Source organism: Geotrypetes seraphini, chromosome 4 (assembly GCF_902459505.1).
Source record: "Geotrypetes seraphini chromosome 4, aGeoSer1.1, whole genome shotgun sequence".
NCBI lineage: Eukaryota > Metazoa > Chordata > Amphibia > Gymnophiona > Dermophiidae > Geotrypetes > Geotrypetes seraphini.
The window spans coordinates 52,618,570-52,641,099 of record NC_047087.1 but is presented as its reverse complement, the minus strand read 5'-3'; the positions used below and the strand labels follow the sequence as shown (position 1 = coordinate 52,641,099).

The following is a 22,530-nucleotide window of genomic DNA, read 5'->3' as shown; positions in this document are numbered from 1 at the left end:
CAGGATCACTGTTTTCCCCCCTAGACAGTTGTTTGTACATACATGAAATGTGCAAGATCTATTCATTTGCTTTCTGTGGTCAAGAGAAAGGATTTTTACAGACTTCCAACAAAAGCTTTGCCAGAGAACAATGTTTAAAGAGAATTAAGTGTCTTTTTCCTAACCTTTTTTTTTTTTATTATTTCACCTTTTTTAAGAGGAAGTTGGCAGATCCTTAGAACTGGACTCCTTCCTGTCGTGTAGGTCAGCTTTATAGCCACTGCTGCATAACACATTGCTGTCAATCTAAATATAAAGGCCAGTCCCCTGTTTTAATAACTGTCTCATGTAATTGCTTCTTCACGCTGTCTCTGCTTCACTGTGGCTAACCCTCATTAGTGTGACATTGCGACACACAAAATGCTCAGCAAACAGTGCGAGGAAACAATTTTTCTTGTTACTGTGGGACTTCTAAGCCTTCTGATGGGATGACTTCACAGCTACAGATGTGTTTCTTGGGTTTACACCACCATTTCACCTAATCATTTCTAGAATTTCATCCACTGTAGTACATGCTCTCCCTAAGGAAAGGGGTAGGTGGGAGGGGTGGAAAGAGGGAGACATTTGTCTCTCTTTCTTTTCTTTGTTCCCTGGAAGGCAAGCAAGACTCACATTCAGGATCTTTCATTTGCTTTATATAAAAAGGGATTTTTTTTTTCTGACATGGTGAGTCAGGTGTGAAGAATAATTTGCTTATGACATGAACCTAACAACAGATAATTTTCAAGTACCCAGAACAAAAACACTTATATAGACAACAGGTGAAATTGTTGGGATGGGTGTGAGATTCCCTTGAAAGCACAGAACTCATAAGGCCTGGAATGTGCATCCCACAAAGTCATCCAACCTTGATGCTTGGATGGTAATGCAGCAGATAGGAAAGCAGTTTAAGCACATGATAGGTGTGATGCATCTGAAATGAAATGTAGCCTTAAGAGATGAAATTTTCACTGTGGCAGCTTATCATGATCTGATCTTTCATTTTTATGTTTGATGAAACAGAAAAAGACCTATCAGTGCATCAAGTGCCAGATGACCTTTGAGAATGAAAGAGAAATCCAAATGCACGTTGCCAACCACATGATTGGTAAGAATCCTTCTAATCCTTTTTGTTTCTAGTGGGCTTTATAATAATAATAATAATAGCAGTTTATATACCGCAGGACCGTGAAGTTCTATGCGGTTTACAATTGAGTAGAACTTACATAGTTGGAGATTAGTGACTAACATAGAGCAGTTGTTGTGGGAGAGATTGTGTGGATCAGTTACCTAGTTAATTCAAGAACAGATATGTTTTTAGGTGTTTCCTAAATTCACCATAGTTGTTTGTATACCTAAGTAAGTTTTCCAGGTCTTTGCCCCATGATGTTGCTTGATAAGAGAGAAGATGTTGATGGTGTCTTTTAAATTTACATCCTCTAACCGGTGGGGAGACGAACTTCGGGTGTGAGCTTTTCTTATGTTTGTTGGTTGAGAAGGAGAAGAGGTCAGTTATATATTTAGGGACTAAACCGTATAGTGCCTTAAAGCAGAAACATCCCAGCTTAAACTTCGCACGTGCCTCCATTGGCAACCAGTGCAGGAGTCGGTAGGAAGGGGTTATGTGATCAGACTTCTTCAACCCAAAAATCAGCCTAACCCATTGTGAAAATGGGCTGGATGGTTGGCACTTGAGATCGAGGTTCCCTCTATATCCAAAGTAAAGTTATTCATGATATCGTCATTTCAGCTTTCTACCAAAACAGAACATTTCATAGAGGCTACCCGAAACAAGGACTGGCGATCCTTTTTGATCACTCTGGGTAGCATTTAGGTGAAATGGCTTTGTAGATCTTCACTAGTTCCATCCTTTCCTATAAATTCTTCCGGACCTGATTCCACATTCCTGGCTTCTTTATTGTCTGGGGGAAAAAGGATTGAACATTCTATTTTTATATTACTTTTAAAATGTGTTTTTCAGATATGGTGATCTTGAATGATTAATGCAGATATTTTGTCCTCTGTGATGAACCAATGTTCAGTGTTTTAATGCTGCTAAAATCAAACTTGAAAGATAAAATCCTTCCATTTTGCACCATGAATTTCCTTCTGTCTGTATATAAGAAAGTACTTGCTTGCAGCCAACCACTTAGGAGCAATTATGCTTCAATTTTGTATGTCATGACATTGAATAGATTTACCTGCTCACATTATCCCAGTGAAACGTGGTTGAATGCCTTAGACACTCTGTCAAAACAAAATACTTGAAAAACTTATGGTTGTACTTTTTTTTTTTCTCAAACAATTACAAACTTTTGGAAATTTAGCTTTTCAAATATTCATTTAGCATTAAAATAATTTTTTAAAAACCCAAACTACAGAGTTCCCGCTTAATTTTAATGAAAATATGCCTATAAAATATCCCATTTAAAAAAACTCTTGTCTCTGACAAGCTGACTGATTATATTGAAGTGGGCTTTAAAATAGGCTTTTTTGGGGAGGAGTGGGGAGAAAGAAGGAAAGGAAGGCAGAGGTGGCAGAGGATGGCAGGGAAGGAGGGAATATTTCCTTTGTACAGATCTTTGTCATGCCATGGTTTTATACTATGCAGAGAATTCATAACTTACAAGACACTGTTCGATTATAAAATGTTTAATACATTTTTTTTAAAAAAAAGCAAATTTATACTCGAGATTTGTAAGATTAGAATTGATTGTTGGGTTGAAGAAAATTGTATTGGTATTGATGGAGGGGAAGTGGTGATATTAGGAGGCATGAATATTTATTGCAAAGGCTAAGACTTGAGTGACCTGTTTCCTTATTGTACTCAAGTATCAAAAGAGAAAACCTATCTTACAAAACAAGCATCAGGGAAGAAGCAACCCCAAAACACTAGTTATTTAGATTTAATTCAAGCTCCCATTGCTGACCTGCAAGTGTGTTCATTCTGCTGCCCCTCAATATCTCGCCTCTCGTCTCTCTCCTTATACACCTCCCAGAGAGCGCCGTTCCTCAGATAAGTTGCTCTTAGCTGTACCCTTCTCCTCCACTGCCAATTCCAGACTTTCATCTGGCTGCCCCCTATGCCTGGAATAAATTACTCAAGTTTGTCCTCCAAGCCCCTTCCCTTGTTTAAAAGCAGACTGAAAACCCTTCTTTTTCATATAGCCTTCAATCCATAACCCTACTCCCCACTGCCCACCAACCCAGCCAGCAGATTAATCATTCCCCTTAACTGTATCCATAACATCCTGTTTGTCTGTCTTGGCTGTTTAGATTGTAAGCTCTTTCAAGCAGGGGCTGTCTTCTTTGTGACTCTGTACAGCACTGCATGTGTCTGGTAGCGCTATAGAAATAATTCATAGTAGTAGTGTGAAGAGTTTCAGTCTTTGGGAAGCAGAGCTGAGATTGTGATGTCACAGTGCCTCATTCCACCAATAAGAGCCAACCTCATCATTGATGTCACAATGGCTTGATTGTCCTGTACTACCCTCTGCCCACCAACCCAGCCAGCAGATTAACCGTTCCCCTTAACTGTATCCATAACATCCTGTTTGTCTGTCTTGGCTGTTTAGATTGTAAGCTCTTTCAAGCAGGGGCTGTCTTCTTTGTGACTCTGTACAGCACTGCATGTGTCTGGTAGCGCTATAGAAATAATTCATAGTAGTAGTGTGAAGAGTTTCAGTCTTTGGGAAGCAGAGCTGAGATTGTGATGTCACAGTGCCTCATTCCACCAATAAGAGCCAACCTCATCATTGATGTCACAATGGCTTGATTGTCCTGTACTACCCTCTGCCCACCAACCCAGCCAGCAGATTAACCGTTCCCCTTAACTGTATCCATGACATCCTGTTTGTCTTGTCTGTTTAGATTGTAAGCTCCTTCAAGCAGGGACTGTCTTCTTTGTGACTCTGTACAGCGCTGCTTACTTCTGGTAGCGGTATAGAAATAATTAATAGTAGCAGGAATAGTAGATTTACAGTATTTCTATTTATAACTTACCTTTATCCAAGGTGGAGTACAATATAAACATATAGAATAATAAAAATGGCAACATAACATATCAAAACTATAAACAATCTGTCCAAGTACAATTGATTCTTCAAATCCCCATGTCTGCCTGTGAAAGTAAGTGCTGTCACAGTAAATGTTTGTAAACAGACACATTTTCTGCCTTCAGAGTGTCAACAGTAGCTAATTGCAATTGGACCAGTATGGAATAAATTTTCTTCTTTCTTTGCTCCAATTGGGACTGCCAAAAAGAAGGCACCACCAGTGTGCACACATCTTCTGAGCAAAGAGTTCTCTGAGGCACATATCAGTGCAAATTGTCAGACACGTAATAGGATGAGTCCTATTACAAACTTTGATACATCAAAAACAGTAATTTAAATCAAATACTGTTGACTTAGAATAACCAGTGCAATTTAGTTATAATAACTAAATAATGAAAAATCATAATACATCAAATTGGGGATAAAAACCTCAGATTGCTCACCCAGAACAATTTACCCCCCATACATTCAACATCAGGGTAATTAATGGGCTTCCACTTGAGTACATCCCCCCAATCCTCCCAAAAGCTCCCCATTTTGTAACACAAAACTTGCACGGTTGCCTCACCTACACCATAGTACAGAGTAAAAACACCACAAAAGAATGTATAATAACGTTGAGTAATGTTGACATTTCCAACAAAGATGTCCATAAATGTCAAACTGGTGTCTCTTGTACGAAATAATCCCAACAGGGAAAAAAATAACATTCCACATTGCAACGTAGTCTCTACTTAAGATGGCTGCAGGCCTACTAAAGATGCTTTCATTTCAAGGCTCCTCTCACCATCACATGACCACATAATACCAACTATTAATACCAACATAACACTGTACCAACCAACTATTTTATTTATTGAGATTTATTAACCACTTTTATGAATAAATTCACCGAAGGTGGTGCCTAACTATTCAACATCATCCTCTGAGTTGTGTGATATTCTCATGAACGACAGCGCTCCTATCCCATTTAACACTATTTCAATACAATGTAATAAAAAAATGCTACCTATTCCTGTATGCTATAAATCTAGAAGATGTAATGGGGCAAATTGAAGAGTAGCAAATTGCCTGGACTAGATGGTATACTGCCAAGAGTAAAGATAGAATTGAAATATGAACTTGCAGAGCTATTAGTAATTTGTAATTTATCCTTAAAATCCAGACTGGAGGTTGACCAATGTAATATCTGGGAAATTATAGACTAATCATGTTGGGCAAAATGATAGAGACACTTATAAAGAACAAAATTATAGAGCATATAAGCATGAATTAATAAAGCAAAGCCAACATGGATTTTAGTGAAGAGAAAAAAATATGTAGATAAAGGTGACACGGTCGATATTGTTTATCTGGATTTTCAAAAGGCATTTAACAAAAGTACCTTATGAAAGACTCGAGAAAATTTGAAAGTCATGGTGTAGGAGGTAATGTTCTACTGTGGATTAAGAACTGGTTAAATTAAAGATATAAAACAAAGAGTAGGGTTAAATGGCCAGTATTGAAAATGGAGAATGGTAGATACTTCTGCTTTTTAACACATTTATAACTGATCTAGAGATGGGAATAACTAGTGAGATAATTAAAATTGCTGATGACACAAAGGGCTCCTTTTACAAAGCCGCGCTAGGGCCTTAATGCACGGAATAGCGCATGCTAAATTGCCGTGCGCGCTAGCCACTACCGACTCCTTTTGAGCAGGTGTTAGATTTTCGGCTATTGCGTGCTAATCCGGTGCGTGCGCTAAAACCGCTAGCGCACTTTCGTAAAAGGAGCCCAAAGTTGTTAAATCACAGGGGGGATTGTGAAAAATCGCAAGAGGGCCTTATGAGGCTGGGAGACTGGGTGTCAAAATAGCAGATGACATTTAATGTGAGCAAGTGCAAAGTGATGTATATGGGGAAAGAGGAGCCCAAACTATAGCTGCGTGATGCAAGGTTCCACATTGGGAGCCACTGCCCGGGAAAAGGATCCAGATGTCATTGTTGAGGATAGCTTGAAACCCTCTGCTGCGATCAGGGCATCCCTCCTGTTGGGGAATGTCTCGGGGTGGGGGGGGGGAGGGTGTTCCAGTTGGAGGGACTGGGCACCCCTCCTGCTGGGGAATGTCTCTGGGGGAGAGGCGGCAGGAGGAATTGGGCACTCCTGCCGTGCACATTCATGGGTGGGAGGGGGCAGCTTCAGGGGTTCCAGCTGGAAGGACCGGGCATCCCTCCTGTTGGGGATATCTCGGGGGAGGGGTTCCCTGCCACCGCCACTTAACTGATCATAGCAGGTAGATTCCCTTGACACGATTAGATCAGCTGCACCGCGATTCTCTAACCGGCGCGTGTGACATGGATGCCAGCTAGAGAATCGTGGAGGTTAGGCAGGCGATGTGATTTTATATAGGATGCCCATTTGTAATTCTCAAAAGCCGCTTAGGTGGCTTCTGAGATTGGGCGTCCTATTCCCAAACTGAGTCTCTTTTAAGGCCTGCTGCTATTTTAGGTTTTCTCCACCAAGGAGAGAATGTGATAAACTTCAGGCTATACACACACAGACTTGTGGAGTATTCTGCTCAAAAGGTTTCACCTTCATTTTTACTGCTTCCCCTCCCCCCTCACACTTAGCTACTTGTATAGATATATAAACTTAGCACTTAAGAGGTAAGGGGTTGATGCTGTGTACATCGATTTGCAAAGGAGTAATGGGACTAAGGTCTTTTTCTCAGTTCTGTATATTTTATAACACTTTTTGATGTGAAGAAGCATGTTTTCTCTGCAGACACAAATTTACAGTTTTGAGAAATGCAAAACCAAGCATCTGTGATAATATCTTCTAGTTAGAAAAATTTCCCACAACATTATGAATGGATTAATGGATTTCATAACTAAAAACGAATCCTTATTTCATGATGAATAACTTTGGGACTATAATGCATCTTAAATAGATTTTTCCTCAAAAAGGCATTTTATATTTTTTAAAAATCCTATTTAAGTAAAATAGATTCATTTTTTTAACTCATTTATTTTTATCCACCCTGGCACTGTGTTTTCATATGTATGCCCTATATACATGTAAATTTCTCACAACTGTTCTAAAATGACCTCTTCCATGTGATTGCAGATGAAAGTCGCTAGACTGAAGTGTTCTTAGTTTCTGAGCTTCCACAGAATCACAGCCGTAATCTAATCTAAGTCTTATGAGTTGTGCTATCCCTAAGAAGGTTCAAGGCGACTTATAGAACAATTTAAGGATACACAATTTGGTATAGTGCAAAGGATTTTTGCTTCTAAATAAAAATCCTCCTTCCTTGGCAGTTCCAATGATGTCATCCAGCAGGTGCCATCACGTTTGGATGACATCATAAGAGAGGGCAGGTGACAAGGCCGGTGCAGCAGTGTGTCCGTTCTTGTGCTTTCGTTCCCACCATTCTCTGCTTTTTAATTTGACTCTGCCACCGGTACTGTTTGAACAGGCACTTTCTGTATTCTCACACACAAAAAAACAGGAAGTACTTGTTCTAGTTTCATATCCTTCCATAATGTCAATGGCAGTGCCATCTGAAGAAACAGAGAATGGCTGGAGTAGAGCTATAAGCTCCCACCACTGTGCCTATTAAGAAAAAGGTTTGAAGCTGGGCTGACTGCAACAAGGGGAGGGTGGGGAGAGCCTGCTGCTGGGGCTGGGAGTAAAGATGGAAAAAAGAGGCTGGAAAATTATGTTTTGGGTCACTGAATGGAATCCAGCTAAAAAGCCACCGAAATCTGTTTTGCAATGTGAACACGCCACTAAACCTATGATTTTCTGACCCTAGGAAAGCACTGAACTGCCTCAAAAATAACTTCTAAAATTTCAAATGAAAATGCCACTAGGATCAGATGCCCTAAACATAAGGTACAACAACAAATTAGCATTAATAAATTTAAGTGTGTGACCACATGCACAAAAACAGTAATTTATCCATGGAGACTTAAAAAGAGGGTAAAAAAACAAGCAGATGACCTTAATTCTCCCCCTTGAAAGAACAAACTGGAGGCTGTTCTGTTTTCAGAGTTCTTCACCTGGATGAAACAACATATTTTTGTTTTTCCTGTTCTGATTCTCAGGTCTATTGTTCCAACTGCCTGCCAAGTTCAAGGCAGTACAAATCACTTAGGGCCCAATTCAGAAAGGGTTTTCTCTCATTTTGTGTTTGTTGCAAAAATCAAATCCCTATGTTTCTTTAAGCATTATCCAGAGTACCTTATCCTTCTTGTAATAGTATGATTTCTACCAGTACATAAAAAGAAGTTATTTATTTTGATTTTTTATCCCGTCCTCCCAGTAGCTCAGAACGGCCTACAAGCAAACATTCAGAGTGGAGTACATTTGTACAATACAAAGACTATACAGTAGTTTAAGTACAAGGACTATAAGGCAATTTAAGTACAGGTTAAGAATGGACTATACAGCAATTTGAGTAGAGGTTCAGAATGGAGAAGAGAGGGTAGAAGGGAGGGGGAGTTTAAGGGGGGGTGAGGGATAGATTGCGGTTGTAATTTTAGTTGAAGAGGAGGGTCTTTACCGCTTTCCAGAAGGTCATCAATGAGTTCTGTAATCTGATTTGCGGGGGGAGTTGGTTTCAGAGTTGGGGGATGAAGTGGTTGTAGGAGCGTTTGCGGGCAGTTTCTGACAGGAGGGACCTTCCTGGGGGGATGCATAGGCGTTTCTTCATTTCCTAGCAGAGGGGGCGGGTGGGGGATGTACAGGGTTAGCTTGGATTCTATGTAGGCTGGGGTGGTGGCGTAAATTATTTTATGCGCTATTACCAGGGCCTTGAATGTGCAGCGTTGGTTAATTGGAAGCCAGTGCTCTGCGCGAAGGGCTGGGGAGATGGGGTCATGGTAGTTGAGGCTGTGTATTAAGTCCAGTAATCACAAACAAGAGAAAAATCCAACAGGAACTACAGCAAAACCAAGCAAAAAGCAAAAACAACTGTAGACTATGTACAAGATGCAGGCACTGTTAATTTCAAACTCTAATGGTATATACAACCTTATTACCAATCGAGGGACCCGACAATGCTTTTTACAATCCAGAACTACACTCGTTCGGGCACTTGTTTTTTCCTTTAATGCTGTGTGTTGCAAAACATTATCTACCACTGACCCCTGAGGAAGGTTTGTTGTCCGAAACACGGACCGTGTCGGGTCCCTCGGTTGATAATAAGGTTGTATATACCATTAGAGTTTGAAATAAACAGTGCCTGCATCTTATACATAGTCTGCAATTGTTTTTGGTTTTAAGTCCAGTAATCTCCATCTTTCAGCTGTATAATAGTGAATTTTATAACACCAGTGCACAGTGCAGGTGAATCCCATGTGTAATATTTTCAGCTTGCTTCTAGAGCCGGGGTAGGGAACTCCGGTCCTCGAGAGCCGTATTCCAGTCGGGTTTTCAGGATTTCCCCAATGAATATGCATTGAAAGCAGTGCATGCAACTAGAGCTCATGCATATTCATTGGGGAAATCCTGAAAACCCGACTGGAATATGGCTCTCAAGGACCGGAGTTCCCTACCCATGTAATCTAGAGCAATAATTCATTAGTTTCAGGATGAATGCTCTTAAGAATATTCTGGCATTTAAAGGAGCCAATGGAACCTCCAAAGGTATATTTAACACTTGGATTTGCAGGATTGCTACATGCCTATCTATCAGTGGGCAATCGAATTCAGAGAACTGCCCATTGATTAAGATAGAAGGTGTACAATGGCTCTGTATTTCTATTTACCTTTAGTTTTAGTCACTTCTAAATCCTTAGCATGGTTGATTTTTTCTTTTAATGGATAGATGAAACAAGTTTCTTCTGTTGGAAAAATATTCTTTTTGTCAACCCTGTCTTTTATGATATCTCCATCTGCTCCAATATAAAGAGAATTCAGAATCATTGTGCATACTGCATGTGACATCTAGAATTAGCTATTGTAACTGGCTGTGCCCAGGGCTTCTGGCTAAAGATATCCAAAGATTATAGCTTGTTCAAAATAATTTTGTTTCATTGCAGATCTTACAACAATCAGTTCTTCTTGGCAATCACTTAATTGACTGCCTGTTGCTGACATTACTAGGTCTAAAATGTTTTCTCTTGTATACAAAAGTTTATGGTGTTTGGATTCAAAGTATTTGCAGGAGAGAGCGTTCCATATGACCGTCCAAGGTTTTTGAGGTTTGCAGCTGAATATAGAGGGCTCCTTTTACGAAGGTGCGTTAGGGCCTTAACGTGTGGAATAGCGGGCGCTAGCCGCTACCGCCTCCTCGTGAGCAGGCGGTAGTTTTTCGGCTAGCGCGCGCTAATCCGGTGTGTGCGCTAAAAACACTAGCACACCTTTGTAAAAGGAGCCCAGAGGTCTCCCAGTTTTGAGAGATGTGAATCTGCAGAAGAAGCAAAGCCTTTTCTTATTCAGTGTGGTATTTGTTAATAAAATTCTTTGCCCAAATTCTTAAGAAGATCAGAAGTTTTATTAGATTAGGAAGATGGTCGAGAACTGTCTGTTTGATGCTGTTATATAGGTGTTAAAAATTCTGTTATTCTTTTCTTGTTGAAGGGTTTCATGTTGAAACTGCATTATATACATTGCTTTAGGCATACAAATGGAAGATGGCAAGAAAACAGAACTAAATAATATGAGAGATTTACATAGATTTGTTTATACTGGGTCTCCAATATGTATTATGCTCATCTGTTACATAATACATATTGGAGACCCAGTATAAACAAATCTATGTAAATCTCTCATATTATTTAGTTCTGTTTTCTTGCCATATGTATGATAGGAAGGGGAAGGGGATGCAAGGGGAATCCATAGACATCATTTACCTTGACTTCCAAAAAGCCTTCGACAAGGTACCACACGAAAGACTGCTTAAGAAGCTATGGAACCACGGGGTGCAAGGGGAGGTCCACCGATGGATCAAAAACTGGCTGGCTGGCAGACAGGAAACAGAGGGTTGGAGTAAAGGGCCATTACTCAGACTGGCAATGGGTCACGAGCGGAGTTCCGCAGGGGTCAGTGCTGGGACCGCTCCTGTTCAATATATTCATTAACGACCTTGAGGCGGGAACAAAATGTGAGGTCATTAAATTTGTGGATGACACCAAACTATACAGCAGGGTTAAAACCACGGCAGACTGCGAAGGTCTCCAAAAGGATCTGACGACACTGGAAGAGTGGGCCAAAAAGTGGCAAATGAGCTTCAACATAGGGAAATGCAAGGTCATGCATGTAGGAAAAAAGAACCCAATGTTCACTTACAAAATGGGGGGATCACTGCTAGGGGTAAGTAACCTTGAAAGAGACCTGGGAGTGATGGTAGACACAACATTGAAGGTGTCGGCACAGTGCGCCACAGCCTCAAGGAAAGCAAACAAAATGTTGGGTATCATTAAAAAGGGTATCACGACCAAGGCGAAGGAAGTCATCCTGCCACTGTATCGTGCAATGGTGCGCCCGCATCTGGAATACTGTGTCCAGTACTGGTCGCCTTACCTCAAGAAGGACATGGCAGTACTTGAGGGAGTCCAGAGAAGAGCAACTAAGCTGATAAAGGGTATGGAAAATCTCTCATATACTGACAGACTAAAAAAGTTGGGGCTGTTCTCCCTGGAGAAGCGGAGACTTAGAGGAGACATGATAGAAACCTTCAAGATCCTGAAGGGCATAGAAAAAGTAGACAGGGACAGATTTTTCAAATTATGGGGAACCACAAGTACAAGGGGGCACTTGGAGAAATTGAAAGGGGACAGGTTTAGAACAAACGCTAGGAAGTTCTTTTTCACCCAGAGGGTGGTGGATACATGGAACGCGCTTCCGGAGGCTGTGGTAGGCAGGAGCACGTTACAGGGCTTCAAAGAAGGTTTGGATAGGTTCCTAGAGGACAAAGGGATTGAGGGGTACAGATAGGAGTAGAGGTAGGTTATAGGGATAGGAGTAGAGGTAGGTTATAGAAATAGTCAGGGACCACTGCTCAGGCAATAGGCCTGATGGGCCGCTGCGGGAGCGGACCGCTGGACGAGATGGACCTCTGGTCTGCCACAGTGGAGGCAACTTCTTATGTTCTTATATATGATACATGATGCTTGAAGGAAAAGTCCATAGTGTGTTATTGAGAAAGACATGGGGTAGCCACTGCTTCCTCTGGATCAGTAGCATGGAATGTTGCTACTGTTTGGGTTTTGGCCAGGTACTAGAGACCTGGATTGGCCACTGTGAAACGGGCTACTGGGCTTGATGGACCATTGTTCTGACCCATTAATGCCATTCTTATGTTCTTATATCCTGAAAAAAACACCAATTAGATGTGCCTTCAGGATTGGTGTCGGGGAATACTGCATTAGGGCATAGATAGCCAATTTTCAAACTTTCCACACCGATAAAAAGATCACACCTATTTTTTTACCCATGGACTTTGCTCCAGTTCTTAAAGCAGAAGTGCATGTGTACTAGTTTCAGAAGTGCCTCCTGTTCCTTGTGCAGAACCCGAGAGGCAGACAGAGCTCTGGAATCTCAATGCATGGACAAGGCAGATGTTTAATGTTGAAGGGGATGATGGAATGACTCATATGATGCAAGGTTTAAAAGGTTAAGGCTCTTCAGCTTGAAGAAGAGATGGCTGAAGGGGAGATATGATAGAGGACTAGAGTAGAGTCAATTGTTTACTCTTTCAAAAAGTACAAAGACTAAAGGACACTCCTTGAAGTTACATAGCACATTTAAAACAAATAGAACATATTTTTTCACTTAATATACTTAAGCTCTGGAGCTCATTACCAGAGGACGTGGTAAAAGCAGTTAATGTAGCTGGGTTTGAAAAAAGTTTGGACAAATTCCTGGAGGAAAAGTCTATATAAGCCTTTTTTTTAAGGTAGTCCTGGGGAAAGCAACTGCTTGTCCTGGAAGTTAAGTAGCATGGAATCTTGAAACCTTTTGGGAATCTAGGTGCTTGTGACCTGGACTCTAGATACTCTTGAAAACAGGATACTGGGATACTCTTGGAAACAGGATACTGGGATGAATGAATCTTTGGTCTGACCCAATAGGGAAATTCTTAAGTTCTTATATTCTTCTTATGTATAGTATGGTCCCATTGATAGGCCTAGCAAAGATTTAGAGAACGACAGTGTGAAAAGTGAGAGACCATGGGAGAGGCCATAATGGCTAATTTGAGTCTTAGGCCACTTCCAGTGTATCCCCGTGCATTCCCAGAATGCACTGGAATGTAGGCCTAAGACACCAGTTGACCCAGGTGTCTAAAGCCCCTCCTATGGGAGGGGCCTTAAGCACCTGGGCCAATCAGGGCCTTAGGCTCCTCCCCAGTGTGTCCCAGGATACACCGGGAAGGGGAAGGCTTGCCATTCATAAGAGGCGAGCCGACTAGTAGCCATCCATCCAGCCGGACTTGCAAATAAAGGTATAGCGTGGGTCCAGGTAGGTTTCATGGGGGGTGTTATGTGTTTGCGGGGATGCTGGCAGGAGGAAGTGGGCATCCCTCCTGCCGGGGATGTTGCAGGAGTGCATGCAGAAGTGATGAGAATTGTTTCAGGGGTGGAAGTTGTTTCGGGAGTTCTGGCAGGAGTGAGTTGGCATCCCTGCTTCCGGTTTGGTGGGTGTCTCTATGGCAGCTGGCTCAGCTAATCGCGGCAGGGGAATCCCCCCTCCCCCAATCATCTGAGCGGTAGGGAATCCCCAAATCTACAATTCTGTAACCGGCACCCTCGAATGATTGACAGGCTATCTGACTTGGGCGCTGGTTATAGAATTGTCGTTTTGGGGAGTCCCTGCCGCTCAGCTGATGGGGATGGGGGAATTCCCCTGCTGCAATTGGCTACTCCAGGCCTACATTTCAGCCATCTATCTTGGTGTAAATTGTGGCTGGATAGCCACTTTAGCTCGCCTAATGCCACTTCCAGCGTTGGCCTTGCCTACTTTGGCTTTCTGCAGCCTAAAGCAGCTACTTAGCCATAATTTCAGCCACCTTTTATTTAGGCTTCAACACTGCCCTTTCTGACTGCAGGGCGCTTTCCGACTCCTAAATTTAGGCGCTGGTTATAGGTTTTCCCCCTTAATAAATATTTTTCTGCATTAAATAAATGGGAAGATGGTAGGACTAGCCAACAGCTAATGTGTGGCTTTGCAGTTAATTGCGCATTAATTTGGCAAGTAATGCATGACAACTGCAAAATCTTGGCAGTTTAGCAAACAGACCCCTAGATGTTTCACACTTAGATATTCAATTAGTGCATTATAAGGATGAAATGCTAGAAATTTAAACATGGCAATTGTATTGAAAAGTGGTTTTGTTATATCTTTGAGACAGGAAGACAGTTTTAAAAGTAACATATGTTTTTGAAGCAGAATACTCGAATGATTCAACAAGATCGTATTCCAAATGACACTTTATAATGTGCCAGTATATGAGAGAAAACCAGTTTTTGGAAGTATATTTCAAATTACTGTTTAGATAATTAAAGGGATTGTTCACTAAAGTGTGGTAAGGTTTTGGCATTTACCATTCCTTAGTATGAAGTGTGGCAAGAACAAAGCTTATGCAGTAGAGCAGGGGTAGGGAACTCCAGTCCTCAATAGCCGTATTCCAGTCGGGTTTTCAGGATTTCCCCAATGAATATGCATTGAAAGCAGTGCATGCAAATAGATCTCAGGCATATTCATTGGGGAAATCCTGAAAACCTGACGGCTCTCGAGGACCGGAGTTCCCTACCCTTGCAGTAGAGGATGGGGGGGAGGCAGCATATGCCCAGCTGTCATTGCACAGGGTCCTGTGTTAAATGCTTGAACAGATAGTGTGGCTGCATGCATGCTATCTCTTGAAGCATTTGACATGGGCCCCTTCACTATCCCCCTCTTTTAATAAGGCGCACTAGCCGTTTTAGTGCGCTAAATGCTAACACATCCATAGAATATAATGAACGTGTTAGCGTTTAGCGCGCTAAATAAATGGCTAGCGCACCTAAGTAAAAGGAACCCCTAGGTAGAAAAAAACAACAACCAAACACTGCACACAACTTTTCTGGGAATTTCCCTTAGGGCTGCCCTTTTGAGCATGGGTGGCAACTCCTGCCCTATATATTAAATGAATTTTCACCTGAAAACTTAGGGCTCCTTTTACTAAGCTGCGATAGCGGTGTTAGCGCACGCTTAGCACACAGAATTGCCGTGCGTGCTAGACGCTAACGCCAGCATTGAGCTGGTGTTAGTTCTAGCCGTGTAGCACGGGTTTAGCGCGCGGGGCAATTCTGCGTGCGTTAAAAACGCTATCTCAGCTTAGTAAAAGGAGCCCTTAGGCTCCTAAGAGTGACTGAACCAAGGGACAAATTTAGTCAGCTGTTTAAAAAAAAAAAAAAAAAAAAAGAATCACAGCTTTTGTGTTTTTAGTCCTGTGGTGAAAACTGGAGAATTTGTTGCCTGAGAAAGTATCACCTCCCAAACATTTTGAAACAAGCCTTTTTGAAATGTTACTGCTTGAAGTTATATGTTTTTAGAGAACTTACTCTTAAGTTGCTTAAGACGGTGTAATTTATTTTGCGTGCTGATTTCTCAGGAAGGAAATAACATTTTCTTGAATATATTTCTCCTATATTTTCTTTCCTTTTTAAAATTATTATTATCTTTTTTTATTTTTGCTTTTTCCTTTTACAGCTTGGATAATAGTTGTTCAGTTTCGCTGACATTTTTATAGCTGCTATGACAACATTCTTGTTTTGCATGATATATTCATAATTGGCCATGATCACAGCTTTATATCGCGTTCATTCATGTTTGCAATGTTATTGTTCCTTTCAGCCCTTCAAGCTCTTTCTCATGTGCAGTTGTGATTACACTTGTTTAAACATTTTCCCGAGACTTTCATATTTATTCATGCAAGAAAGCAGTTGATAGAACACTGTTGTTTGTAATCCTGCTTTCAGCCAAGTGTGATGTTTCTGTAAAGTTGTCATTAACACGCATCTCAATCAATTCACAACCTTCAAACATCTGTTAACTAGCATGTCATAACTGAGGTGTTCCTGTAACCTTTAGTTTTAGATTGTGAAGTTAGATCATTACACATGTTTCTGTAATATTATTAAGTTGGGGGGAAGAGCAGGTCAGGAAATGAAAGGAGAAATGGATATATTATCTTTGGTTTCAGAGAGTTGTGTTTTTTTAATGCATGTTTTTGTCTCTGTATTAAATGTGTACACAAAGTCTTACCGTCATGGAAATTAGTTGCATTATTTTATCCTGTGCAAACAATATGGCAGATTCCCTATGAATGAATATCCTTTGTGTTTTTACAATACAGATGATTAAGGTTTTGACAAGATGCTTCTATAAACAGAGTGTACTTCTGGCAAGGCTTCTTGAAAGTTGAATGCACCATCCTACTTATGATTATAGAATACTATTTATGGCAGCTAAAAAGTAACTTACCTCTAATAGTTTTGTGATGGAACGCTACTTCAACCAATGTGGAAACAGCCTAAGCACCTAGAGCAGGGTTTCCTAAAATCTATTATGACCCTAAATAGGATGGCAAAATTCTCATTTAGGATTGAGGACAGGTCTGCATAGGAAAGAAGAAAAGACCTGTAGATTTGGCACCACAGCAAGTCAACATTTTTCTGTCATATGTGAGGAGAGGGAAGAGAACAAAACCAGTTGCTCTCCTTTTCTGCTGTCTTCCCTGTCCCTTTTACTTCCCAGCGTGCCTGGCATGGAATGTGAAGACCTGGGGGCCAGAAAAAAAATGCCACTGACCATCACTAAATCTGATGGTAATCACCACAAGCCCAGACCTGATTTCCTTCTCCTCGCTGCCAAACTCTGCCCCCAGCCCAAGCTTTTCCTGCTTCCTTTCTGCATTGATCACAGCCGCTTTCCCTTAACTTTCCTTTCTCTTCCCCTATTCCTATCAGTAGACCTATGAACCAAGCAGGTGAAGATGACTTAACATCTCCCTGTTGTTGTTGTCTTCCTCCTGCTGGTACTGATCAAGAAGAACTAACAATTGAAAAAAGGACTGATGGGAGGAGCACCAAAAGGGGTGGGAGCTATCTTAGATGGTGGGTAGAGAATAGGAAAGTGAGCCTGGAAGGGAGTTGGTTGGGGGGGGGGGATCTAGAAGTCTGTAGTAGTTTTTTCTGCAAATTTGGTTTAGCAGATTATGACTCAATGAAAAGAATAGTCTGGTATAACCTTGAATAAATGCTATTATTATTAACTGGTGGTTTGTTGGGGTTTTTCTTGCTGTAATTCTCAGAAAAAGTTTGGCCGACCTCTGTCCTGAACTGGTAAGGTAGAAGTGGAATAGAAAACCTAGTATAACATAACATACTAGAAAGGATGAGCCTCATAAGGAGGAGAGTGGATGAATTTTAATGGAGGAGAAGGAGGTTGACTAAGATATTAAAGTTGGCTATCCATTATGAAGAAGGTACATTTCAAATCACAACTCTAGATTAGAACATTTTTCTTCTTAAAAGGGTGCTAAAGTATGGAACAATAATACTCCATTACAGATTAGACTGTTCCTTCATATATTTTATGCCATAAACTTTGAAGACATTTTCAAAACTTTCTTGAAGTAATTTTGTTTACATGTAAATTTATGTAAGGTATGTCTATTGTCATATCCTTTTTAAAAAATTTTTTTATTCAAACTACAGGTTTGTTAAATTTTTATTCAAATTTTCAATTTTACAATCATATATCTTGACAAAGAAATAGAGTTACAATTTGAAACAAAGAAGAAAATCAATATCAATCCAATTAACATTAAGGGCTCCTTTTACAAAGCCGCATTAACGGCTTTAGCTCGCGTGACTTTTAATTACGCGCTAACCCCCGCGCTAGCCGAAAAACTACCACCTGCTGAAGAGGAGGCGGTAGCGGCTAGCATGGCCGGCGGTTTAGCACGCGCTATTACGCACGTTAAACCGCTAACGCGGCTTCGTAAAAGGAGCCCTAAAAAACTCTATTAAACTTCATTAAAAAGGAAATTATTTAGAAGAACTGAGGGAAGACGTTTGAAAAAAACAGGAAATAAAGGAAAACTATCAAGAAAGACTTGATTTATAGTTGGCAGACTACAAGTTAAGCATCATTAATTTCCACATGATTCACATTTGAAAGCGAAGAGACTGCTATTGGAACTAGAGGTTTCCTCGCTTCCAGAAAATTTTTCAAATGTTCAGGATGAAAGAATGCAAAAGATTTCTCCTCAACTTTGACAATGCATTTGCACGGAACTGCAAGAAAAAGATCCCTTTGAGGTCCAATACCAGAGGTTTAAGAGCCAAAAAGGCCTTTCTCCTCTGTTGAGTGGACCTACAGAGGTCAGGAAATATCAAAACAGAATTACCCATAAATTTTACATCCTTAAATCTGGAATACATTCGAAGTATCCAATTCCTATCGTATTCTAAAGTGAATGTGACAATAAGGGTAGCTTTATTCAAAACTGTATCCGAGCTTTCCAAGAGGCCAGTAACATCAAGACTGGCCTGGTTTAAAGCTGGAATTGGTTTTCCCTGTGGAGTTCCCAAGAAAATATAAGCTTTTGTTATCGGGGACGTGGGTTCAGCAGGAATTTGCAAGACCTCTCTCAAAAATTTTCTTTAACATCTCAATTGGTTGTAATAAAGCCGATTGAGGAAAATTTAGGAATCTTAAGTTCGACCGCCTCTCATAATTTTCAAGTCTTTCCATTCTCTAGTGAATATTCAAATTATCCTTTACCAAAGTTGTTTGAACAATATTAACCCCTTCTATAATCTTCCCAAATTCCTTTACTTGGGAGTCCACTTTTGCAGTAAAGTCCCCTGTTTGTTTAATGTAGGAATGAACCATTTCAGGGAGTTGGAAAACTTTATCTAAACGTTCAGTCAATTTTTCCTCTAAGACTGTACCAGCCTCCCATACCTCCTCCAGTGTTATTCTCTCTGGTCTTTTGTTCAACCTGGTGGCGCTCTTAAGTCTAGCTTCTTTGTTATCAGTTGCTGCAGGTTCTGACCTCGGGAACAATCCCTCAGACCAACCTCCTGTTGCTCCCTCATAGATTTCCCCGGCTGGCTGTTCCGCCTCTCTGGACGAAGAAGGAAGTGACATCCCAGCAATGAAGCTACCGTTGGAAACCTCTCCAGTATCCACGGGGCTTCCCATCAGTTTCACTGCTTCACTGCCGGGTTGGAGTGGAGTCTTGCAGTCCTCGGGGCTCAGCGTGGCTTCTGCTGTGCTGCGGGCAAAATCCCCTATCTGCTGCTCGCCTTCTCCCTGAGGATTTTCCTCAATCTTAGCTGGCAAGAGGAAGCTCTCCAGTGTTTGCTGTTTCGGTACCGGGGAGGGAGCCAGATCAGCCGAGAACACACGCAGCTGCCCTTTCCTTTTCGCCATGCTGTTCGCATTGGCGGTATCCTACGCTGATCAGAGCGACTTTTCATCAGACCGCCACTGCTGCAATCTTGCCCTATTGTCATATCCTTTTAATTTTTTGTTTGAATATTTTTATCCTATAATCTGTTTGAATTCTGATGAAAAAAGGTAGAATATAAATCTTAGACTAGAATAAGTGAAAGAGGGAGAAAAGCAAGCCTGCTGGTTGAGAGACGGGGGATATATCAAGGGAGGGATGATAGAGATGGAATGAGCCAGAAATGGGTGAGCATGAGGACATGAGGCTAAGGGAGTGAATATGAGTATGAGAGGGAGGACTTTAGCTGGGCAGGGGGAGGTAGACAAAGATGTTGAGCAGAAATAGAAGGGAGAGGAGAGGTAGGAGAAGGGGTAAAGTCAAAAACTCGCCTAATATTACCCAAATGATCACCTCCTTGCTATAACCAAAGCTATCTCTGGCACTCTGTTTAGCCTTTGGAACTACAGGTCTGTTAAATGCCAAAGCAGCTACTAAAAATTTCCTCAAATGAGACATAATTCCTTATTTATAGGGATGTATTGTTCCAAAAAGTTCTCCAAGTGCATTTGTAATTCCTGGCAAAACTTTTCTCTATGAGGCCACTCCTACCGGCAATTAATCCAGGATCCGAGTCATTACATTTGAGGCAGCTGCCTGACCTGATCTTCCAAATTATACTGATCCATTTGGGGGTACATATCTAATAGTGTAACATTTTGTAGTGCCTTTCTTTATTCGGTGTACTCTCTATTGGTTCATCTCTTCCCCTCATTCCCTCCATAAATTCCCCTTCTCTGTATTCACCTGTTATTTCCCTAGCCCATTTTTGAACCGTGTGTTAGAAGGAAACTTTCTTATTTTTTTTATATGTATTCCTTATAATTTTCTTCCTAGCAAACCTTTGTGATCCCCTCTTGAGGCCTCATCTCATCAAAAACCTCATTATCCCATGTATCTGGGTATTGTATGAGAAGTTTTTGAACGTAATGTTTCATTTGAAGATAATACCTATCCTGCTTCCCCAATCCATATCTTACTTGCACTAATTCAAACTGCATTGCTTGAGGTGCACCTTATGTTTGACTTGGTGAATAGTATGAATACCTTTCTCCCATCAAGCAGTAAACCCCAGTCCTTGAATTCCAGGGGGGAATCCTCATTGCCTGCTAAAAATAAGTATAATGAGCAGTATACGGTCATATTATACCTTTTTCCTTGTCGTCAGCAGCAGATGAATCCAGAGACATGTGGTTTGTGTCCATTCACCAGCAGGTGGCGATAGAGAGCACCAAGTTGAGCTCTGTCATGGTATACTGACTAGTAAGCCAGTAATTTCTGTCTTTGCAGGCAGATGGATGGTCACTCTCCTGATCCTGGTTTTATGTCTGCTCAGTGTGCCCAGGAAGCTCCTGTTTTGGCTTGACTAATCTAGTGAGTGAGGGGATTAGGCTGTTAGGTGCCGGGATTAGGGTATAGCTGGTAGTGTCAGTTCTCTACTTGTCCCTGGTGGCCTTCTTTTGTATTTGTCCTGCACTTATTTCTCCCTCTTCACATAAAAAAAAAGGACGGATTGGCAAAACCCAGAGGGAGTGCAGTGGATGGGTGGCATGGCACAGCATATGAGTAAACTACCTTGGTTAGCAGATAGCTGGTGTGCAGGATGTGTAAGTAATGTGTTTTTCAGTTTGGTCTGCCAAAGTGAATTCTTTCTTTTCTCATATTCCCTGGTCTGCCCTTGGGGTTTATATTTGGGTCTTTGCATTTGAGCTGCCAGCTGGGTGGCTTTGGCCCACTGCATTCCATCCTGGTCTACAGGAGCGCAGCAGCAGGTTAGCAGTCTCTTTGAGGGACCGCGTTTCCGTTACACTCAACAGGAAACCAACAGCATGTTTTTAAAATGTTGGCGGGAACGCGGCAGCAGGTTGGTACCACATTCTGCTTACAGGATTTTAATCTCGGCAGGTTTCAGTGCCTTGCCTAACTACAGGGTCCATTTCCTTGCCACACCCTTTGGCATGCGAATCTTCCACCAGTTGTCATTTTTCCTCTCTTGGGGCTGTTGAGAACTTTTGAGGTTTTCGGACCTTTCGCATTTTGCAGTGATACTGTGTATTTAGGTTTCCTAATTGGCTCTTAGCTTGGGCAGGGAACCAGACCTGCTATGGTCCTCATGCCTGGCTGCTGTTCTATGCGGTATGCCATGGGACACCTTGAAGGTGGTTGCTTTTGACAGCATTCTGACAAAGGGTTCCCAAGGAGTTGACATACCACACAGCAAGGAGTCACAATGCAATAAGAGAGACACCTAATTTCTGTATTTGGGCTCCTCCTCCATGTCAGCTGAGAGGCTTTGCTGGACTGTATTTGGATTTCTGCCACCTTTGGGGCCCCTGACATGATCCTTGTGACCCGAACGCTCAATCACTGGGATTCTCTGGCCATAGGAGGTGGCGTTCCATAGCCTTATTTTTATATAATCACATTTGACAGACGCTGCAGTTCGACTGCTCTACATAGTGGCCATCGCAGACTCCTTGCCACCTAAGGGGCCTTTTGCAAGTGGACATATAGTGGATACTGTGAGACACTCACACTGCCGGTAGGGCACGATGGGTTTGTTCCCTGTTCGATACTGCGCTCATCCAGGAGGGTTTATTTCCTGCGTCTTTCACAAGGCTATTTTCCTCTTCTTAAGCACTACTAGATGCAGATACAGAGGAGAGACAGTCCCTATTCGGTAGGGCTTACACTTTGATTAAAACAGTTTAACAGGACAAGGAGGTCACCTACGCTCACGTCATAACCCTATTCCATTGCTGCTCCATTCCAGTACTTCTGAAGAGGTGATTGAGGATTCCTCTAGCATGTCCGTCCTTGGATGTCTTTTAGCATCATCTGAGACAGCTTAACCTTACACCAAACCGAGGTGAGGGTTCTCCTTCCTCTTTCCGATTGAGCAGATTATAATGTTCTGAAAAGATAGAAGGTTTCTAAAGATCCCTTATACACTCCATATCATGTGTA

At 41.5% G+C, this 22,530-nt stretch overlaps 1 protein-coding gene across 7 annotated transcripts in view; it reads left to right on the top strand.

Moving 5' to 3' along the window:
- The window catches only part of ZNF423 (zinc finger protein 423), a 715,192-nt gene that overhangs the window by 424,737 nt on the left and 267,925 nt on the right, over positions 1 to 22,530 (top strand). For all 7 annotated transcript variants that reach the window (XM_033941103.1, XM_033941102.1, XM_033941101.1 and 4 more), the window contains one exon: positions 1,042 to 1,126. In XM_033941103.1, coding sequence (XP_033796994.1) covers positions 1,042 to 1,126 — 85 coding nt within the window. The remainder of the gene's footprint in view (positions 1 to 1,041; positions 1,127 to 22,530) is intronic.